Raw genomic sequence first — 23,638 nt, 5'->3', positions numbered from 1 at the left:
TTCATCACTTATACTGATCTCAGAGCAGTTTTCAGAATATTATATAATAAACAACAGCTACAGAAATACACTTCAGTTAAAACAATAATTAAAACTAACAAAGCCACAGAAGAGCCCATGTTTCTTTGGGCGGCAGAACTGCATTGCAGAGTTGGAACAGTACCATGTTTCAAAGAATGGCTGCTTTTTGGTCCCCATATTGTTCCAGAAAGTGCAAATTAGTTGGTTTACCCATTCAAATTGAATCTAATTTCTCCCCCATTCCTCCTAACATTCTCCACAGAATAGGTACACATTTTAATGTCAAAGAAAGTGTTTGGCTCTAAACCAGAGGTGGGAAACCTTTTCCAGCCCAAGGGCCACATTATTTCATCTTCTGGGGGCCACACACCAGTGGAGGGCAATTGCCGGAGGAAAAATGGGTGTGGCTAGTGGTAGTAGATGTGGTCAGAGGCAATAGCAGGTGAAACAGCAGTTGTGACACTAACCCTTGCATAGGAGGCTGCATTCTAAGTACACAAAAACCAGATGTTTCTATACACACAACTCCCTCCCAGCACCAAGTAAGAAGCCATATAGTGCAAAGTGCAAAGACGCAGTCAAACCACTCAAGGGGAACTCAGAGTAGGGCTGGTGAGAGTGTGTGACCTGGGTGGGGTGGGTGGGGTGGGGGGAATCCTAAGGCCTGGAGGGGCCATACTACTGAGCAAACTACAAGAAATTCTGCTGAGATAAATCAAGTTTTGTTTGGGACTAATCCACAAAAAACAGGTGTTAGTGACTGCAATCTTTATTTGCCAAGTCTTGCTCAATAACAGAGAGAAAAGCTGATCTTGAGCAGATAAGCTTGTGAGCTGGGAAATTCCAGCTTCAAGGTGTGCCTCACCCCTTAAGGCACTGGAGAGGTTGTGACTACATGGTCCCAGGTGAGCTGCCGTTCTTTCAACTTCGCACCTCCCCAATCTGCAATCTAGAATAAGAATGCTGATATACTTTATGTGGTAGTATGAAGATTCCTGAGATGTAAGGAGGGAAGCTGAGGTTGGGCAGAGCTGAATAAATGCCAAGAATTATTTCAAACCCCCATTTCTATTTCAAAATGGATTGGTCATATACATTAAAAGTTGATTGGGCCTCATGCTAGTTTCCCCCTTTTGATTTTGTTGGAAGAGATAAACGCCTCGTCCCCAAGTGCCCTAGAATGCGTGGAAAGCAAGTCCATATTCAGAAAGGGTGGTGACCTAATAGATCTGCATTAATCCCCCCCCAAGCTGCTACCGCATTGCTTCACATGCAATACCATTCTGGAGGACCTCTTACATGGCTTGGGGGAGCGCAGAGGACTGCAGTGTGAAGGACAAGGCAGGAAAGCCTCATTCCACAAGCAGAACACCAATTGCTCTGCTAGAGATTGCTGGGCCAAATTGGATAAGGCGCCATTCATGCCTCTAGCAATTTTCTGAATAGCTTTTTGAAAAGTAAATAGCAGGTGTAGACCTCCGACCTAGATCAGAGGAGAAAATGGCTCACCCAGTAGAGTGGAGCTGCAAGGCTAGTTCTCAGCAGGTGTGTTGCTGACACTTATGGAAAGGGTCAAGGCGGTGAGGAGGTCAGCAGGGTGCAGGTGCACCAGCAGAACCAATCCAGCCCCCTCACGGCTTGACCTGCACCTCCCCAACTTCCCCAATGCCTCATCTTTCTCCTTCTGGATAAACAGCACCAAATCAGGACCACAGTGGACAGCAAAGGATTAAAGCCCCTTATCTCCCACATAATGTTCCCAGTCTAGGTCAACCTGCTGTTCTTTTGCCAGTAAGTTTCCACTGCCAGCCTGGTCACCATTTGTAAGTGGAATGAGAGGTGGGAGAAGCATCTTGTACCTTGGCCCAGGCAGAAAAATGTATTAAATCATCTCTGCTGGAGTGTGGCAGGGAGACAAGCCGAAGTAGCCATCATGATGTTCAGTGAATGCAGGAATCAGCCCCTTAAGTCTCAGTCCCCGTGAAGGACAGTCATTCTCTGTGATGAAGTTAAATTGAAAATTAGCCTAAGCTTTCAAGCTTTGCTAGTAACATGCGTTCAGACTTTGGTCACATCCATTTAAAGCACTCTCATACCACATTAACCTTTAAAGAATTTCCCAAGATTCTTTGTGGGAAGCCATGAGTGGGGTCACTGTGATGTAGTGGTTGGGTGTTGGACTGAGACACAAGAAATCCAGGTTTTAGATCCTGCTTGGCCATGAAACTCGCTGGGTGACCTTTGGCCGGTCACTGACTCTCAGCCTAACCTACCTCACAGGGTTGTTGTGGGGATAAAATGGAGGACAAAGATTATGTAAGTCATTCTGGGTTCTAGGGAGGAGAAAAGACAGACTATAAATATAACAATAAATAAATGTGCATTCAATGTATGGGTGGTATTCTACCAAGTTTTCCTCAGAGTAGACCTACTGAAATTAATGGACCTAATTTACTCCTGTTCATTAATTTGAATGGGTCTACACTAACTTGTCTGACTACCACTCATTGTAGAACATAAATATTTGGTTTATTTGCAGATACAATTGGTGAATGCATTGAATTTGGGAACTAGGGCCTAATCGCCCACTCCCATCTCTGCACTTCCTTCCTTCTATTCTCTTATGAGCACAATGACATGATCAGGTATGTTGTCTACACTGCATCACAACCAAGCTGCTCTGGTGTAAGGAACAAGATATTGACATCATAAAGAAAATTTCAAATGCAAAGAACAATAAATACTGGGCACTTTGGCTTCTTGCAGAGGCATGAAACTCAGGGTAAAAAAACAACAAAGGTGCTTAGTCATTAATCCGGATATGATAGACAGATTTAATTTAAATAAGCAAAAGGGGGAAGGAATGCAGGTGACATCAAGGTTGACCTTTGTGGACATGGCATGATTGTTAAAATGTTTCCTGTAATAACACCTGTTTTGAAAATATCAGTCAAGCCTACCTATGAAACAAAGGTGGCTTGTTAAAGTTTAGTTGATTGGCAGGAATCAGCTCTCTCTCTCTCTGTGTGTGTTGCTCAGTGTAGGAAATCCTGGGAACTACCTGTTCTTTCTGTCTTTCAAGACTTCCTTTCAATGCTTGAAATTAAACACGTGCCATATATATGAATGGGAATACAATTGCCACAAGGCATTTCCTTGCCTTTTAGTGTTTGAATTGCAAACCTGGTAAGAATAGGACAACCTGAAGTATTATCCTATCCTATAATCTGGGGTGTTTTCCCCAAACCATGTCCATCTGCAGGTACCAGACACACCTGGGTCAGCTGTGCAACTGAGCTCTTTCTCCCTCTTTTTCTGAGAAAGGAGTGTGGTAAAAAGTCTCCCGTTTATAATGCTGAGTTTCTATGAATTTCCAGTCAAATTTAAAGAAGTGTATAATTCTGATAAATGTTTAAAAGTGGCATAATAGTATCGCTTTAAATTTTCTCCTGGCAAAGTTCCCACTCAAAATAGCATGAAGAGGAAACCCTGCCCCACGTTGAGGTTTTTTCAGCACTTCAAGAAGAGGTGAAGAGGTTTGGCCTTTATTGTTAACTCTGCTCTGTTGGGCAAGGAAGGATCAGGAAATGTCCCCATAGACCTTGCATAAGGAAGCAGGAAGAAAATCCTGGAAGGTCATCAAGAATTTATTCCCTGGGTATTTAACTGTACACAATGGAGGGCCAAAGTAGGGCCAGATATCAGACACACCATGAGCAATTGCATGAATGGCTTTTCCTCCCTTTGGTAGCAAGTAACGGCAAAGTAGCCTGGTCTTTGCAGGTCTAAAAGTACAGTGGTACCTTGGAAGTTGGACGGAATCCATTTTGGAAGTTTGTCCGACTTCCAAAATGTTCAGAAACCAAGGCGTGGCTTCCGATTGGCTGCAGAAAGCTCCTACAGCCAATTGGAAGTTGCGAAAGCCTCATCAGACGTTTGGGTTCCAGAGAACATTCGCAAACCGGAACACTCACTTCTGGGGTTGCGGTGTTTGGGAGCCAAAACGTTTGACTCGCAAGGCATTTGGGATCTAAGATACGACTGTATCAGTATCACACACAATCTCTCTGAGGCCCTGCAACAAACTGTTGAAATGTGGAATGTGGATCCACTAACCCTCTGAATCCTGAGTTCCACAGCAATCACTCAGCATTTTGTCCCCACCGAGCATGCTTTCTCCTCCTTGGGATCTTTGGAGTTAGGAAGAGGAGCACCCAGTCCCACCTGCATTGGAATCCTGAAATTCTCCATTGATTTTTATGGGAAGATACACTTAAAAATAGCATCTAGTCCACTTGGGAAGCCCTTTATCACAGTTGCAGGCCCCGCGTGAAGCAGCCACCATGGGGAAGCAATGTTAAGCAGCAGCCCTCGCTTCTGTAAGAACAGATCTTAGGGTAAAAGATGAGAGAAACTGAACGTGTCCCATGCTGCTATTTCACACAGAGTAATAGTAAGATGGGACGCGGGTGGTGCTGTGGGTTAAACCACTGAGCCTCTTGGGCTTGCCGATCAGAAGGTCGGCAGTTCGAATCCTTGCGACGAAGTGAGCTCCTGTTGCTCAGTCCCTGCTCCTGCCAACCTAGCAGTTCGAAAGCGTGAAGTGCAAGTAGATAAATAGGTACTGCTCCGGCGGGAAGGTAAACGGCGTTTCCGTGCGCTGCTCTGGTTCACCAGAAGTGGCTTAGTCATGCTGGCCACATGACCCGGAAGCTGTATGCCGGCTCTCTCGGCCAATAAAGCATGATGAGCGCCGCAACCCCAGAGTCAGCCATGACTGGACCTAATGGTTAGGGGTCCCTTTACCTTTAATAGTAAGATATTGAAGTGAAAGCCGCCGTGTGTGGTTGAAACATTAAAGTATTATGTTTTTTGCCTTTATCTCTGAGCACCTAGGCTAGAAAAGTTCAAGCATGCATAGCTATGGAGAGGTTTCCTTGCAGTGATGTTACCCAATATGGGTAATTTAATCTTTAGGCTATAATTTGTTTGCTGTACTCAGTTCTGCTGAGCATTCTAGTTTATAGTGTATGAAACGTGTTACACAATATATTTATTTTCCCATGCGTAGAAGGAAGCTGATCTACCCAAGTGAGAGATAACTTCTGATTATCTGTCTTAATTGGGTAGTTTGTTGCCTTATTTTATTTAACAGATTAAGGCTCAATTCAGCTCCAAAAGATAAGACGCCACTCATCTCTCTTTCACCCCAAAGAGATTAAGGCTCTGACCTTGTAGGTACTCAGTGGGACTTATTTTTAGTAGACATGTATAGATAGGTCTGTACTGTAAGTTTCACAAGATAATGAGTAGTGGTTTTAGGCCTGCTCTGTACAGGAATCATATTTGCCAGTGTGTTCCCCACAAGGAATGTGATGGTAAAGCAGCACTCATCCTGACTGAACCTCACCCACTTTAATCACCCAGTGATATCAGCTGATTGGCGGAAAATGCCTGCTGACTCAAAATGGATCTGCTGACAAGACAAGATTGGCCTGAGACTAGAGGTTGCCTATCCCGTTTTAGAGGAATCTCTAAAGTCATGGAATGACTTCTCATCCAGAACCTGGCCCAAGGCCTTGCCCAGCTACCAAAGGACTCTGCTCCATGTTTCCCCCAAATACCATAACTGTTGAATTCAAGAGTTGCCAGTCCAAGCGGGGGTGGTGGTGGTGGTTGGCATTTATGTTTTATTCCATCTGTTTTATTATTAGTATTTGTTTGTTTGTTTAAAGAAACCATTCACACTTAAATAGCTCAAAGGTAAGTCTTCCAGAAGAAAGTACAATGCAAATATGAGTTCTCCTCCTGTATTGCTGATTCAAATTCAGTGGTCCCTTAAGAGCTAGAACATAGGTTAATTTAATTGCTTGGCTGCATTGCTCAGTTGTATTATTTGTATTCTATATTTTTGCTATGTGAACTGGCTGGGGAATATTGATAGAAGGGAAGATTATGATACAGCAGCCACATCTTTTTAAAGTACAAGCATCTGATTCCTCACACAAAGGAAGTCATATTTTGAAGTAAAACACAAGAGTCTCGCTCATGGAAAATCCAGTGAGCTTTGCTCATTGGTGGTGGAACTCTCTGCCTCATGAGACCAGGGCCCTGCAGGATCTGATTTCTTTCCGCAGGGCCTGTAAGACAGAGTTGTTCTGCCTGGCCTTTGGCTTGGAGCCAGTTTGATTCCCTCCCTCCCTCTCTCTTTTTCTTTTCCTTCTCCTCCTGCGATGAGGCTACATTTTAATATTTTAATGTTTCATTATTTTAATGTTGTATTTTAATTTTGTTTTTAAGTTGTATTCATTCAACTTGTTTTTATTATTGCTTGTTAGCTGCCCTGAGCCCGGCCTTGGCTGGGGAGGGTGGGGTATAAATAAAAATTATTATTATTGTTGTTGTTGTTGTTGTTGTTGTTATGCACATTGTCATTACAATTGTTACTTGAAAGACCAAACCAGATGTTCTGTAAAAAGCGGTCCTGGAGGAGCTTGTGAAGCATCAGGACTGTAGGCCAAATGGAAACTTCCATCCCAATGCCAACAGCAGCTTGGCGAGGGGTGATTGTCCTTGGGACCACAGCAGGGAGGAAAGCTTCAAAGTGTCCCTATCCATCCCCTGCAGTCCTGGTCTCCCCAGTCTCTTTGTCTTCCTGTCTCTCTCTCTGTCTGTCTGTCTGTCTGTCTCTCTCTCACACTCTCTCCCACCCGCATTGTTAGGGCCACTTTCCAAGTAAACATAACCATGAAACATTCACCCCTTTCCCCACCATACAAGCACCAGTACAGGGGCTTGACAACAAGAGTTAAGATCTAGTAATACAAGACTAGTCTTGTCTCCTGTTGCTCTCATTTGTTTAAGTGTCCACAAGGTGGCATTGTTCAGCCATAGAAAAACTATTTACACAGGGGCCCTAAGAAATCCAGAAAATTAGAAATCTTATTTCCTTTTCCTTCCCTTATTCATATTTTAAGAATGGTTTAGTACTGGGCCATCAGTGTGTGGAAATGAAATTTGGGGTCTCTTATCTGTAAGCCATGTTGTATGAGGAATTTGATTTCTTTTCCAAAGTGCTTAGTAAATTTCTAGTGCTATGTATAAATGTGAGCTACTGAGTACATGAGGATGATGCTTTGTTAGCTGGAAGAGCAGTAGGATGCTACACAGTAGGTTCCTATGAGAAAATCTCCACAATCCTATATACCTGTATGTATACCCAGAAGAGAAGTAAGACTCATTGAGTTCAATGGAACTTACTCCCATGTAAGTGAATATAGGGCTGAAATCTTAAGGTCATCTATGTTGCCTCCCAGTGCACCAATAATTTATTTTAGGTCATAGATAAGAATGCATGGTGTTCACTGATTCAGTAGCACTGGCTCTGCTCCTTGGCCATGCTGGTAGGGGCTGATGGGAATAGCAATCCACAACATCTGGAGGGCGCCATGTTGGCTATCCATGATTCAGTCGAAAAACAGAAGGGTGAGTGCTTCATAACACTGTGAGACCACATAACACTGGTCTTGAAAGACCTACATTGGCTCCCAGTACGTTTCCGAGCACAATTCAAAGTGTTGGTGCTGACCTTTAAAGCCCTAAACGGCCTTGGCCCAGTATACCTGAAGGAGCGTCTCCACCTCCATCGTTCTGCCCAGACGCTGAGGTCCAGTGCCGAGGGCCTTCTGGTGGTTCCCTCACTGCAAGAAGCCAAGTTACAGGGAACCAGGCAGAGGGCCTTCTCTGTAGTGGCACCCGCCCTGTGGAACGCCCTCCCACCAGATGTCAAGGACTTTTAGAAGACATCAGAAGGCAGCTCTGTTTAGGGAAGCTTTTAATGTTTGATGGATTATTTTAATTTTATTATTTTGTTGGAAGCCACCCAGAGTGACTGGGGAAACCCAGCCAGATGGGCGGGATATAAAGAATAAATTACTACTACTACTACTACTACTACTACTACTACTACTACTACTACTACATTGCAACCCAGCAGTGTCTATCTCTCAGCAGAATGGACACCAATGGCTGATTTCCCCTTTTTCTGCATGCCTCATATTGGACACAATGCAGTAAAAGTAAAAGGGAGAATATCCAGGCACATGAAGGAAGAGATCAGTTTTAAAGGGTTGCATTGTATAAAAGGCCAAGTTAGAGGCTCATGGGGTAAGTGGTCTGTGACTGAGCCACTTATGGTCTCAATCAAGCAAGGCAGAGTCATATCAGCACCTTGGACAGAGCAATGTTTAAGTGTTCTGGCTGGAGCCCTTCCCATTACACTGAACTTGTGTAGGGTCCTATGGTTTGAGGGCAATGGTTCCTGCTCAGCTAAAAAGGCTCATTAGCAATTTTTGGTCAAATCAGTCTCTCAATCTAGCTCATCTCAAGTTGGTTGTTGTGAGATGAACATTGCAAACCAGTGTGCACAGTGAAAAGTGTGACAGAAACAACAACACCCAGCAGGAACTATAGCAATGCGTTCTTGTTGCACACCACAGTTGTGAATATGAAATGGAGAGTCTCCCATTAGTACAGAGAACTGAAACATATATTTATGAAATGATTTTATTTAAAGGCTAATAATTGCACAATCAGTATGCTCAGAGCTGATAGAAACCTGATTCAAGTCACCCATGAATCAATTAATTTTGGCATTCTGAAGTGGCGGTCTGCAAGATCAACCAGAGGCAATAGGTGTATCAAAAGTACCAGTGTGCTCACATCTTAATTTTCAAATGGGAATTATGAAGTCCATCCTGAAGAAAAGAATAAACAAATAATGCCATGAATGACTAAAATAGGTGTAAAATAGGTGTCAAACAGCAGATTTTCCGGACAAATTCAGAAGATTTTGTCTAGACAGATTTTGTTTAGACAAAGGATGTGAAAATCTCACTATCCTAACAGTTTAAATTTATCATGTTAAAATATTGAGGCTGCTGCACTGAGGACAGCATCCCAGGGGCCATAGGATTTTGTCTGATTCACTTTCTACTGGTGGAGAGGTTGACTTTTGGACAGAGAGGTCCTTGTATGACTGACTTTCTAGAGCAGCAGTAGAAAGGTCTGCTGTTGGTGCTCTGGTGTTGGAGAATGCAAAAAGAGGGTGTTCTTGGGAAAGTCAGGAGTAGAGTGAGGTAGGCTTTGGACTCCAAGTCTTCCCCATTTTCCCGATATGCACGCAAGAGAGGGAAAATTATGCCTGGAGGCAGCATAAGCAAGGTTTGTCAGTGTGAAAGCGAACAAAGGGCAGTCTTCGAGACTGGAACTGAAAAAGAGACACAGAAGCCTATTTTTACTTTCTGCACTGGATCAAGTTCTATGGTGTTGGGAAGCCCCTCTCCTCTGGAAACCAAACAGAGGAGCCAACGTGAGTGAATTAATCCTGAGGACCTCATGTTCACGGAAAACATAATCTACCTCCAGTGACCTGAATTCCAAGGAAACCAAGCCAAGGGGATATGCTGGCACTCATAAGACCTCTACACACACACACACACACACACACACACACACACACACACACACACACGTATGTGTGTGTAAGAGAGAGAGAGAGAGAGAGAGAGAGAGAGAGAATGTGCATGTACACACATTTACACACATATATGCAAATACCACCCAGTACATGTATTCTCCCACCCCTTGCAGGCTAACAGCATTTTTACAATAGGTGATTTAGATCAAGGAACAGGACAGGGAAATTGGTGACATGCTCATTCCTCTACTACCATTGGTCCAATCAAAGTCTCTTAATTAAAAGAAGGACTTGCAGTAGATAGTTGCTTTAAAATGATTGTATTAACTTTCCCATAGCAATCTACAAAAGTTCAAAAATCAAATCATCTTTAAAAGGACAAAGTACTCAAGGAATACACTTTCATTATACAGCTTTAGGCACCTGGCAAAAATGTTCCTTTTTAACCAGGCCTTTGGTTGATTTGATTGAAATCCTATACCCTTAAAAAAAATTTTTTTTCCTGGGGGGTTGTTTTTATTTTGATTGTGTATTTTGTGGTTTTATATTTTAGTTTTATTCTGGGACTCGCCCTGAGACCACCGGGTATAATAGTAGTAGTAGTAGTAGTAGTAGTAGTAGTAGCAGTAGTAGTAGTAAAAATACCTGAGCAGATGACACTGGCATCTTCCTGATGACCACAGTCATGTGTTCCCCAACCTCTGTGAGAACATTGAAGCAGGGAAGATTCACTTCCTGTGCACTCCACATTGTCCAGGAGGATGTTGCCCAAGCCTGGACCAAAACGGGCACTTCCTGGTGCTGACTGAGCTGGTCCACATCCAAGCTCTCTGCAGACCACATGTGCATTATTCATGCTCCAAAGATCATCACAGACAGTCCCCCAGTTGCCATTATGATAAACTTCAAGACGACCTTCACACCTGTTTCTTCCATTAACTAATCGCAAGGAATGTTCTTCGGGAGATACAAAATACAGATTTGTTTGTTTGTTGTAAAAATGATACCATGAATCATTAACCAATCAGGACACACAAAACGTTTATTTAACATGATTATCATTGGTGTGAAACATTAAACTGAGGAACATGTTGCTAGGCATATGCTTGACCTGGTATTTGCCAAAGACTGAATTGGTAATATTTGGTTGATTGTGAGTCCATTGTCATGGATAGATGACTCCAGAGAGCTGCAATTTGAGAGTGGTTTAAAACTCACTTCCCCTTCCCAGGGCACTTTGTACCTCTGTGAGGAGAATAGGGGTCTCCTAATAACTCTCAGCACCCATGAAAACTACACTTCCCAGGATATGTTGGGGGGGGGGAACCATGGATGTTCAAAGTGGGATTATATTGCTTTAAACGTACAGTGCAGATGGGGCCTATCTTTCAAACTTTGCATATCAGACTAAATGAAAAATATGAAGGAAATTAATATTTGTTAGTAATAGACTAATTCATTTGCAATTAAAACTGGAGATTATGGTGGATATTTTCTTTAATAATTCTACTACAGTGGTACCTCTGGTTAAGTACTTAATTTGTTCCGGAGGTCTGTTCTTAACCTGAAACTGTTCTTAACCTGAAGCACCACTTTAGCTAATGGGGCCTCCTGCTGCCGCTGCGCTGCCGGAGCACAATTTCTGTTCTTATCCTGAAGCAAAGTTCTTAACCCGAGGTACTATTTCTGGGTTAGCAGAATCTTTAACGTGAAGCATATGTAACTTGAAGCGTATGTAACCCTAGGTACCACTGTATATGTTTCCCAAAGAAGTTTACAAAACTGCTTTTGATCTATTGGCTAGATAACCCAGCCTAGGAGTACCTGAGCAAATGACACTGGCATCTTCAGCATGGCCACAGTTATGCGTTCCCCAACCTCTGTGAGAACACTGAAGTAGGGAAGATTCACTTCCTGTGCACTGTACATCGTCCAGGAGGATGTTGCCTGAGCCTGGACCAAAATGGGCACTTCCTGGTGCTGACTGAGCTGGTCCACATCCAAGCTCTCTGCAGACAACATGTGCATCATTCATGCTCCAAAGATCATCACAGACTGTTCCCCAGCTGCCATTACGATATACCTCAAGGCGACCTTCACATCTGTTGCCTCCATTAACTAATCTCAAGGCAGCTAAATTTGAAATATTCAAATATTTAAAAAGGTATTTATTATTGTCAAACAAGTCAAAAATATGTTGATTATTTCCTTTTCCCACCAATAAGATTAACCCAATTGTACAGTGAAAGTAAATAAAGACTCAATGAACATTAATTGTGCATATTGTACATTTTCCCATTAGATGGCACTGGAGATAGTTGCTTTGAATTAGAGATGATTTACTGCAGCTCTTGACACTGTTCGACTCCAACCCCTATGAGCCCCAGCCAGCATAGTCAGTAGCCAGGGATGATGGGAATTGTAGTTTAACAACTAGAAGGCTATACTTTAGCCACCCTTGCTTTTAATACTTACTTCTTTTTTCATGAATTTTTCAGGAAAGTCAGGAAAGTTGAGGGACGTAGCCTGGTAATATCCTACACCTGCAATTCTCTGTTTCCTATTCCTTCTACTGACCAACTGAGCAGAGGCTTTTTGATTCCTGGAACTGGAGTGCAAGAAGCCTTGGTTGCGAGTCGAGGCCCTGTTCCCCGCATTATTGAAGAAAGAAGACACGTGGAAACCAGTATTTTACGTTAATGGGCTAAAAAAGGCCACGGCTTTATTGGTTACAGAATGTGAGTTGTATTGGCTTAGGTACTGGATCTGAATCAACTATATTTGACTCCTGCCAGCCCTGCAGGAAGTCACAGAAGGTTAACAACCTGTAGGGGGAGCCTGTTGATGCAGATCACCTGGAAGCTCCCCCTAGAGTCACCGGAGGGTTGAGTCATGGCCCTAGCCACCACCTGGGCTTCGGACAGGAACCACAACCACTGGATTCCTTTAACGGAATACCCTTCAAAGGGGGGGGGGGTGTTAGGTGATGACCACACTTCCCCTCCAACACACAACACATTTTCCAATGCCTAACCACTAAACTGATCCGTGCAAGCAGGAAGCAAACAGAAGGAGCCCCAGTCCTGCAGCCACTTAAATGCAGCAAACCACACCCCCAAGCCAGCCAGACTGGCTGACTGAGGGCGTGACACAGGCTGGGGACTCCCTGTGATGCAGGGGGCCTAGACACGCCCCCTGCCGAGCGCAGGAAGGCGAAGCCTGCTTGCAACCCCTTCCCTCTGGGAAGAGGGCCGACCTTCCCACTGAAACATTGTGGGAAGTGAAAGCAACACAGAGAGCACACACACTCTTTAAAAACCACTTAGTGTGCTGCCAGCAGTGTGCCACTGGAACCCCAGTGGGTTTCAACTCCCTTTGGCAAGCCCACTTCACAGAAGATTCCAGGCCCAGGCAGAAGACTGAGTGTGACAACTTTTTGGTTTTTGTGAAGGCAGCTACCAAGAGCTTTTCATTTAGATTAAATGTCTTGGAATGGGTAGAATTTTGCTAATGCAGCAGACTAAGGAGTATTTTTCCATTTTGGATTGTTTTAAATATTTCAAAGGTACTATTTTGATGGATTTTTTGCTTTGCAACACCCATTTCCCCAGAGAAATCTAGACAGATTTAGAGACTGAATTCCTTTAATAAGGATGGCTAGAGTTCTTAAGTAATACCTGAGCAAATGACACTGGCATCTTCATGATGACCACAGTTATGTGTGCCCCAACCTGCGTGAGAACAATGAAGCAGGGAAGTTTCATTTCCTTTGCACCGTACATTGTCCAAGAGGATGTTGCCTGAGCCTTCACCAAAACGGGCACTTCCTGGTGCTGACAGAGCTGGTCCACATCCAAGCTCTCTGCAGACAACATGTGCATGATTCAGGTTCCAAATATCATCACAGACAGTCCCCCAGGTTCTACTGTGATATACTTCAAGACGACCCTCACACTTGGTACTTCCATTAACCAATCGCAAGGGCGTTTCTTTGGGAGATATAAAAAACACTTTTTTAAACAAGAAATTAAAACTCTACATTGCAAAACTGGTCAAGAGACAGAGATGACTTGATGACTGCACTCTATCCTTTGGGAACTTCCAGATTAGAATATTAGAATATTACAATGTATTCTCCATGAGGAAGCCCATGAAGAGCACTCAGAAATGTTAATCGATTGTATCAACCAGGTTCCTTTTTTGGGGTTACCTTTAGAACTCTGTTCTAAAAAGCTGCATTGGCTTCCAGTTTGTTTCCAGGCCTAACTGAAGGTGTTCACATTAATCTTTAAAATCCTAAAACACTCTGGCCACAAAACCTGAGACAACACCTCCTTTCCTACAGACTCACCCAGGTGTTAAGATTGCCAGATGGGGCCTCTTGGTAGTTCCACTACCCTCAAAATCTTGGGGTGCTGGTTGCACAAAAGAGGGCACTGTCTCTGGTAGCCTCTGTGTTGGGGAATTCCTTCCTTACAGAGGTGTGCCTGCCACCTTCAATATTCAGGTTTCAGCAAGTGGTGAATGTGTGCCTCTTTACCCTGATTTGTATTCTCAGGACCCACCCTATTCCCTCGATTGCATTAGCGAGCTAGATTAGCCCAGCCTAGCAGTACCTGAGCAGATGACACTGGCATCTTCATGATGACCACAGTCATGTGTTCCCCAACCTCTGTGAGAACACTGAAGCAGGGAAGATTCATTTCCTGTGCACTGCACATTGTCCAGAAAGATGTTGCCCAAGCCTTGACCAAAGCGAGCATTTCCTGGTGCTGACTGAGCTGGTCCACATCCAAGCTCTCTGCAGACAACGTGTGCATGATTCAGGCTCCAAAGATCATCACAGACAGTCCCCCAGTCTCTATTATGATACACTTCAAGGCGACCTTCACACCTGTTTCTTCCATTAACTAATCGCAAGGAATGTTCTTTGGAATATGGAAAAAATAAATATTATATAAACAAGAGAATGAAAGACTGCATTGGATAACTGGTCAACACAATGGGCACTTAGCACAACTACATCTTGAGATCTAATGATAAGAAAATGCTTGGTGACTCAGGTGCTTTAGCAAGTGTGTTTTCCAAGTGAATTTCATTGATCCATTTCTGAACAATGTTGCTGGAGGAATCATGAATTACACACAACTGCATCTTGGGTTTTGATAATATTAAAATGCATTAGATATCTAAGTGGTTGTGCCAGGACCAAGCATATTCTTATGTTAAACTTTAATACCGTATTTTTCGCCCTATAAGACGCACTTTTTCCCCTCCAAAAATGAAGGGGAAATGTGGGTGCGTCTTATGGGGCGAATGCAGGCTTTCGCTGAAGCCTGGAGAGCGAGAGCGGTAGGTGCGCACCGACCCCTCTCGCTCTCCAGGCTTCGCGGACCTCTCCTCAAGCAGCGGGAACGTTCCCACTGCTTGGGGAGAGTTGCCCGGCATCCCGAAGCCTGCAAGCGCTGATCCCAGCACGTGCAGGCTTCGCGGATCTCTCCCCAAGCAGCGGGAACGTTCCCACTGCTTGGGGAGAGTTGCCGGCATCCCGAAGCCTGCAAGCGCTGATCCCAGCACGTGCAGGCTTCGCGGATCTCTCCCCAAGCAGCGGGAACGTTCCCACTGCTTGGGGAGAGTTGCCGGCATCCCGAAGCCTGCAAGCGCTGATCCCAGCACGTGCAGGCTTCGCGGATCTCTCCCCAAGCAGCGGGAACGTTCCCACTGCTTGGGGAGAGTTGCCGGCATCCCGAAGCCTGCAAGCGCTGATCCCAGCACGTGCAGGCTTCGCGGATCTCTCCCCAAGCAGCGGGAACGTTCCCACTGCTTGGGGAGAGTTGCAGGCATCCCGAAGCCTGCAAGCGCTGATCCCAGCACGTGCAGGCTTCGCGGATCTCTCCCCAAGCAGCGGGAACGTTCCCACTGCTTGGGGAGAGTTGCAGGCATCCCGAAGCCTGCGCGCGCTGATCCCAGCACGCGCAGGCTTCGCGGATCTCTCCCCAAGCAGCGGGAACGTTCCCACTGCTTGGGGAGAGTTGCTGGCATCCCGAAGCCTGCGCGCGCTGATCCCAGCACGCGCAGGCTTCGCGGATCTCTCCCCAAGCAGCGGGAACGTTCCCACTGCTTGGGGAGAGTTGCAGGCATCCCGAAGCCTGCCCGCGCTGATCCCAGCACGTGCAGGCTTCGCGGATCTCTCCCCAAGCAGCGGGAACGTTCCCACTGCTTGGGGAGAGTTGCAGGCATCCCGAAGCCTGCAAGCGCTGATCCCAGCACGTGCAGGCTTCGCGGATCTCTCCTCAAGCAGCGGGAACCACCGCTGGGCTCCCACGGCTTGCAGAGAGCTGCCTGTTTGGGGGCTGGGGTCGGGGGAAGCTCGGGCTGCCCCAGCCCCGCGCCTGGGGGGGAAATAATTTTTTCCCTTTATTTCCCCCCCCCAAAACTAGGTGCGTCTTATGGGCCGGAGCGTCTTATGGGGCGCAAAATACGGTATTTGGAAATCATTCATTTCTATGTATATTAGCAGAGCTACAATTCCATGCTGGTTTAATAATCACTCTACCTTCTAGGTAACTCAGGTATCATCAATCTATGAGGACACTAGTGATCTCAGCACTACAGTTCCCAGGATATATATATATATATATATATATATATATATATATATATATATGGGAGCCAAGTATACTCCAAGTGGTATTATACTGCTTTAAATGTAGAGTGCAGATGGGCCCTACATCTTAAACGTTTTATACCTTACCAGGCACAAACTACAAAGGAAATGAACTTGTATTAATAACAGACTAATTCATGTTTAATTAAAACTGGAAACTGTGGTGGATATTTCCTTTAATAATTTCACTATATGTTTCCCAAAGAAGTTTACAAAACTGTTTTTGATCTATTGGCTAGATTAGTCCAACCTAGGAATACCTGAGCAAATGACACTGGCATCTTCACAATGGTTACAGTTATGTGTTCCCCAACCTGCCTGAGAACACTGAAGCAGGGAAGATTCTCTTCTATGCACTGTACATTGTCCAGGAGGATGTTGCCTAAGCCTTGACCAAAATTGGCCCACATTAATCTTTAAAATCCTAAAAGACTCTGGCCACAAAACCTGAGACAACACTTCCTTCCCTACAGACTCACTCAGGTGTTCAGATTGCCAGATGGGGCCTCTTGGTAGTTCCACTACCCTCAAAGTCTTGGGGTGCTGGTTGCTCAAAAGAGGCCACTGCCTCTGGTAGCCTCTGTGTTGGGGAATTCCTTCCTTACAGAGGTGTGCCTGTCACCTTCAATATTCAGGTTTCAGTGAGGGGTGAATGTGTGCCTCTTTACCCTGATTTGTATTCTCAGTCAGGACCCACCCTATTCCCTTGATTGCATTAGCAAGCTAGATTAGCCTAGCCTAGGAGTACCTGAGCAGATGACACTGGCATCTTCATGATGACCACAGTCATGTGTTCCCCAACCTCTGTGAGAACACTGAAGCAGGGAAGATTCATTTCCTGTGCACTGCACATTGTCCAGGAGGATGTTGCCTGAGCCTTGACCAAAGCGAGCATTTCCTGGTGCAGACAGAGCTGGTCCACATCCAAGCTCTCTGCAGACCACATGTGCATCGTTCAGGTTCCAAATATCATCACAGACAGTCCCCCAGGCTCTATCATGATATACTTCAAGGCGACCTTCACACCTGTTTCTTCCATTAACTAATTGCAAGGAATGTTCTTTGGAATATGCAAAAAATAAATATTATATAAACAAGACAAATTTTGCCAAAAATCTCAGAAACCTCATCAGGAGGGCTTTAAACTGACTAATGTGGGGGAGGGAGACAGTGCTCCTGAAGGTAGGAGTCTATCAATTAATGAAGATGATCATCCAAATGTCATAGACCAAATGGAGCAAACAGCACGCGGACCTAGTGGTGGGAGGAAAAAATCCTTAAATAAGAGACACGGGGGAATGATTAATGGACTTCAATGTCTGTACACTAATGCGCAAAGCATGGGAAATAAACAAGATGAGCTTGAGCTCTTGGTACAGCAAACTAAATATGACATAATAGGCATCACTGAAACCTGGTGGGATAAGTCCCACGATTGGAATGTAATAATGGGGGGATACAATCTATTTCAGAGAAACAGACCAGACAAGAAAGGAGGAGGAGTGGCGTTATATGTCAGGGATGTGTATACCTGTGAAGAGATCCAAGATTTAGAACCTCAAAGCCAAAGTGAGAGCATTTGGGTCAAAATTAAGGGAGAGAAGAATAACAGAGACCTCATTGTGGGAGTTTACTATAGATCCCCAAGCCAAATGGAGGACATAGATGATGCCTTCCTGGAACAGATGGCCAAGCATGCAAAAGGAAGGGAGATAGTAGTAATGGGGGACTTCAATTACCCGGATATTTGTTGGAAATCAAACTCAGCCAAGAGCATAAGGTCAAACAGATTCCTCACTGGCCTTGCAGACAACTTCATTGTCCAGAAAGTGGGAGAAGCAACAAGAGGAACAGCCGTTTTAGATCTGGTCCTAACCAATGTTGATGACTTGGTTAGTGGGGTAGATGTGGAAGGATCATTAGGCGCGAGTGATCATGCTCTTCTGAAGTTTACTATACAGCGGAAAGGAGCAGCCAAGCATACTAGGACTCAATTTCTTGACTTTAAGAAAGCCGACTTCATAAAACTTAGGGAAGTGCTGGGTGAGATCCCATGGACAGCAATACTAAAAGGAAAGGGAGTTCATGATGGCTGGGAGTTTGTTAAGAGGGAGATAGTAAAAGCACAACGTCAGGCAATACCAATGAGACGGAAACATGGAAGGTACCTAAAGAAGCCAGGGTGGCTATCTAAAGAACTTTTTACTGAATTAAGATTAAAAAAGGATGTGTACAAAAAATGGAAAAGGGGGGAAACCACCAAAGAGGAATTCAAACAAATAGCCAGCACATGTAGACACAAAGTCAGAAAAGCTAAAGCACAGAATGAACTCAGGCTTGCTAGAGAGGTTAAAAGCAACAAAAAAGGCTTTTATGGGTATGTCCGTAGCAAAAGGAAGAACAAAGAAACAGTGGGGTCACTCAGAGGAGAAGATGGTGAAATGCAAACAGGGGACACAGAAAGGGCTGAACTCCTCAATGCCTTCTTTGCCTCAGTCTTCTCCGATAAAGAAAACAATGCCCGACCTGAAGAATTTGGAGCAAATGATTCAGCAAAGGAAACACAGCCCAGAATAACTAAGGAGATAGTACAAGAATATTTGGCTAGTTTAGATGTATTCAAGTCTCCAGGGCCAGATGAACTGCATCCAAGAGTATTAAAAGAACTGGCAGATGTGATCTCAGAACCACTGGCAGTCATCTTTGAGAATTCCTGGAGAACAGGCGAAGTCCCGGCAGACTGGAGGAGGGCAAATGTTGTCCCTATTTTCAAAAAGGGGGAAAGAGAGGACCCAAATAATTATCGCCCAGTCAGTCTGACATCAATACCAGGGAAGATTCTGGAGCAGATCATTAAGCAAACAGTCTGTGAGCACCTAGAAAGGAATGCTGTGATCACCAATAGTCAGCATGGATTTCTGAAAAATAAGTCATGTCAGACTAACCTGATCTCGTTTTTTGACAGAATTACAAGCCTGGTAGATGAAGGGAACGCAGTGGATGTAGCCTACCTTGATTTCAGCAAGGCATTTGACAAGATGCCCCATGATATTCTTGTAAAGAAGCTGGTAAAATGCGGTCTTGACTATGCTACCACTCAGTGGATTTGTAACTGGCTGACTGACCGAACCCAAAGGGTGCTCATCAATGGTTCCTCTTCATCCTGGAGAAGAGTGACTAGTGGGGTGCCACAGGGTTCTGTCTTGGGCCCGGTCTTATTCAACATCTTTATCAACGACTTGGATGATGGACTCAAGGGCATCCTGATCAAATTTGCAGATGACACCAAACTGGGAGGGGTGGCTAACACCCCAGAGGACAGGATCACACTTCAAAACGACCTTGACAAATTAGAGAACTGGGCAAAAACAAACAAGATGAATTTTAACAGGGAGAAATGTAAAGTATTACACTTGGGCAAAAAAAATGAGAGGCACAAATACAAGATGGGGGACACCTGGCTTGAGAGCAGTACATGTGAAAAGGATCTAGGAGTCTTGGTTGACCACAAACTTGACATGAGCCAACAGTGTGATGCGGCAGCTAAAAAAGCCAATGCAATTCTGGGCTGCATCAATAGGAGTATAGCATCTAGATCAAGGGAAGTAATAGTGCCACTGTATTCTGCTCTGGTCAGACCTCACCTGGAGTACTGTGTCCAGTTCTGGGCACCACAATTCAAGAAGGACACTGACAAACTGGAACGTGTCCAGAGGAGGGCAACCAGCTGCTGCTGTACTGTGAGTTGGGAAGGCCGCTCCCTCCCAGGCTGATTCCATCAGGCCCAAGGGGCGGGGCCTAGACTGACTCACCACTGCCACAGCTTAAGAGGCCGCACCAGGCACCGGAACACCATTGCTGCTGCTGCACTGTGAGTGGGAAGGCCGCTCCCTCCTCAGGCTGATTCCACCAGGCCCAGGGGGCGGGGCCAGACTGACTCACCACTGCCACAGCTTAAGAGGCCGCGCGAGGCACCGGAACACCACTGCTGCTGCTGCACTGTGAGTTGGGAAGGCCGCTCCCTCCCAGGCTGATTCCACCAGGCCCAGGGGGCGGGGCCAGACTGACTCACCACTGCCACAGCTTAAGAGGCCGCACCAGGCACCGGAACACCATTGCTGCTGCTGCACTGTGAGTGGGAAGGCCGCTCCCTCCTCAGGCTGATTCCACCAGGCCCAGGGGGCGGGGCCAGACTGACTCACCACTGCCACAGCTTAAGAGGCCGCGCGAGGCACCGGAACACCATTGCTGCTGCTGCACTGTGAGTGGGAAGGCCGCTCCCTCCTCAGGCTGATTCCACCAGGCCCAGGGGGCGGGGCCAGACTGACTCACCACTGCCACAGCTTAAGAGGCCTCATGAGGCACTGGGACACCATTGCTGCGGCTCCACCGTGGGGGTTGAGGAAGGCCGCTCCCTCCTGTAGGCACACTCTTCCAGGCCTAGGGGGCGGGGCCCACACTCGCCACCGCTACTGTTTTAAGGACACTGATGTTGCCGCGGCAAATGCTTAATATGTTTTTATATATTTTAAAATGTTTTAGAGGGGTTTTTATTTTTATTTTGTTGCCCCACCGTGAACGGTGGTTTTTATTGATGTATTTCTATTTTGTTCTGTTTTAGTTTGGTTTGGGTTTGGTTATTGAGTGGGGTGGGGATTTGTTGTGTTGGTACAATTGTTTTGGATTTGACTTGTTTCTATTCTGTAAATGGAGGTTGGTTTGAGGCTTGGGATTGCTACCGTAGTGGGGCGAGGGAGGTATGGCGGTGGGGGCAGATGTCATAGGCGAAGGGGATCGAGATATGGATATGCTCGTACCCCTTCCAATCTGCGCCCCATCCCGAGAGACGAGGGTAGGGTGAGCAAGGATTACTCACCTCCGTCACTGGTGTTGTGCAATGCCAGGTCTATAGGCAAAAAAACCGCCACCCTGCGAGACTTCTTCACCTCGCAGGGGGTTGACCTGGCTTGTGTGACGGAGACCTGGGTGCGCGAAGGGGAAACTGTCACCTTACGAGAGATGGCGCCTCCAGGTTTCTCCGTCCTCCACCAGTCGCGGACTGTGGGCCGGGGGGGAGGGGTGGCATTATTAATCCGAGAAGACTGTTCTTTCAGGGCTCTACCATCGCCATCGATCCCCGGCATTGAATGTGTTGGCCTAGTGTGGGGCTCCGAGGTGAGCTTGGCTGTCTGGCTGGTGTACCGGCCACCTAGCGCACCAGCAGCCACCCTGTCAGGCCTGTTGGAGGCGGTGGCTGGCTGGGCCTTGGAGTTCCCCAACCTATTGGTACTGGGGGACTTCAACATCCATGCTGATGCCACTCCCTCCTCACAGGCTCTGGACCTGGTGTCTTCCATGGCGACACTAGGGCTCTCCCAGTTTGTTTCGGGCCCCACACATCAAGCAGGCCACACGCTGGATTTGATCTTTGGCACCGGTATAGATGTGATCATGTCTCCCTCGATGAAGGTGCCATGGTCTGATCACTACGCACTGAAAGCCAGGATTGATTTTCCACCCCCACCCCGCTTAGGTGGCGAGCCAATTTGGGCTCGCCCGCGGAGGCTGATGGACCCTAATAGATTCCGTCAGGCCTTGCGGGACCTTGCTCCCCCTGGCGACTCATTGACTGAGCTTGTTGAGGGCTGGAATACCCAGCTCCTGGCAGCCATCGATGAGATCGCACCTAAGCGCCCTCTGCGACCCCGCAGAAACCGGGCCCCCTGGTTTACCGAGGAGCTTCGGAAAATGAAGCGGGACCTCAGACGGCTAGAGCGAGTATGGCGGGGTGCCCGTGACGGAGCCTCAAGAACATCTTATAGGGTTTTTATGAAAACCTATGAGATGGCAGTGAAGGCCGCTAAGAAGTCTTACTTCTCGGCCTCCATTGCATCCGCTAGCTCTCGCCCGGCGCAATTATTTAGTATAATTCGGTCTTTAACGTCCCTTGAAGGACAGCCAAATTTAAATAACAATCTGACACACAGCTGTGAGGCATTTGCGAGCTTTTTTGCGGAGAAGGTCCTGTTGCTCCGCCATGACCTCCCTGCCAATTTGGATACAATAAAGGAACTGGAGGCCCCTCGACTGTCCTCGGGTCCAGTATTGGACCACTTTGACCGGATATCTCCAGCCGATGTGGACAGATTCCTCCAAGCTGGAAAGCCCACCACCTGTCCTCTTGACCCGTGCCCGTCATGGCTGATTAGAGCGTGTCCAGACGAGGTGCGGGCCCCCCTGGGGGATATCATCAATTTGTCCCTTGGCACCGGGATATTCCCAGGGGAACTGAAGGAGGCGGTGGTGCGTCCGCTCTTAAAGAAAACATCATTAGATCCCTTAGATCTATCCAATTACCGCCCGGTCTCGAACCTTCCATTCCTGGGTAAGGTGATTGAGAGAGCGGTTGCTGAACAGCTTGGTAGGTTCCTGGATGAAACATCTGCTTTGGATCCATTCCAGTCCGGCTTCCGTGCTGGCCATGGGACCGAGACGGCTCTGGTCGCCCTAACAGATGATCTCCGCAGACAGCTGGATCGAGGCGGGTCGGGGCTGCTGATTCTTTTAGATCTGTCAGCAGCCTTTGACATGGTCGATCACGAACTCCTGGACCACCGCCTTGCCGACGTGGGGATCCAGGGCACAGTCCTTCAATGGCTGCGCTCGTTTCTCTCTGATCGGGGACAGAGGGTGGCGCTTGGGGGGGAATTGTCTTCGCGTCACTCCTTGGTGTGTGGAGTGCCTCAGGGTGCGATTCTCTCCCCGATGCTTTTTAACATCTTTATGCGCCCCCTCGCCCAGCTTGTCCGGAGTTTTGGGCTGGGTTGCCATCAGTATGCTGATGACACCCAACTCTATCTGTTGATGGATGGCCATCCTAACTCGGCCCCAGACACACTGACCAGATGTCTGGAAGCTGTGGCTGGATGGTTACGTGGGAGCCGGTTGAAGTTAAATCCTTCGAAGACAGAGGTCCTCTGGCTGGGGCGGGACGATATGGGATTGAGGGGGCAACTCCCATCTCTTGCGGGGGTGCAATTAGTGCCAGCACCGTCCGTTAAGAGTTTGGGTGTAATCTTCGATACCTCCCTCTCTATGGAGGCGCAGATTACAGCTATAACAAAGGCGGCATTTTTTCATCTCCGCCAAGCTAAGCAGTTGGCCCCTTATCTCTCTCGCCCTGACCTAGCCACTGTGATCCATGCGACGGTCACCTCCAGACTGGATTATTGTAACTCGCTCTACGTGGGGCTGCCCTTGAGACTGACCCAGAAACTCCAGCGGGTGCAGAATGCCGCGGCGAGACTCCTTATGGGGTCTTCGCTGCGAGATCACATTCATCCAGTACTATACCAGCTGCACTGGCTCCCGGTGGAGTACAGGATCAGGTTTAAGGTGCTGGTTTTAACCTTTAAAGCCCTATACGGCCTAGGACCCTCGTACCTACGGGACCGCCTCTCCTGGTATGCCCC

At 46.5% G+C, this 23,638-nt stretch overlaps 1 protein-coding gene across 1 annotated transcript in view; it reads right to left on the bottom strand.

Annotated features, from left to right (window-relative positions):
- LOC308586147 (scavenger receptor cysteine-rich domain-containing protein DMBT1-like) overlaps positions 1 to 23,638 on the bottom strand; it is a gene marked incomplete at its 5' end in the record, with an annotated part of 66,775 nt that overhangs the window by 34,336 nt on the left and 8,801 nt on the right. The window contains 5 exons of the mRNA XM_081192424.1: positions 10,145 to 10,456; positions 11,324 to 11,632; positions 13,177 to 13,488; positions 14,116 to 14,427; positions 16,915 to 17,226. Of these exons, the coding sequence (XP_081048550.1) occupies positions 10,145 to 10,456; positions 11,324 to 11,632; positions 13,177 to 13,488; positions 14,116 to 14,427; positions 16,915 to 17,226 (1,557 nt within the window). The remainder of the gene's footprint in view (positions 1 to 10,144; positions 10,457 to 11,323; positions 11,633 to 13,176; positions 13,489 to 14,115; positions 14,428 to 16,914; positions 17,227 to 23,638) is intronic.

The sequence above is a fragment of the Podarcis bocagei genome (assembly GCF_964188305.1).
Source record: "Podarcis bocagei genome assembly, chromosome: 4".
In the NCBI taxonomy this organism is placed as follows: domain Eukaryota; kingdom Metazoa; phylum Chordata; class Lepidosauria; order Squamata; family Lacertidae; genus Podarcis; species Podarcis bocagei.
The sequence above is the reverse complement of the archived record's forward strand: the minus strand, read 5'-3'. Positions and strand labels throughout refer to the sequence as shown.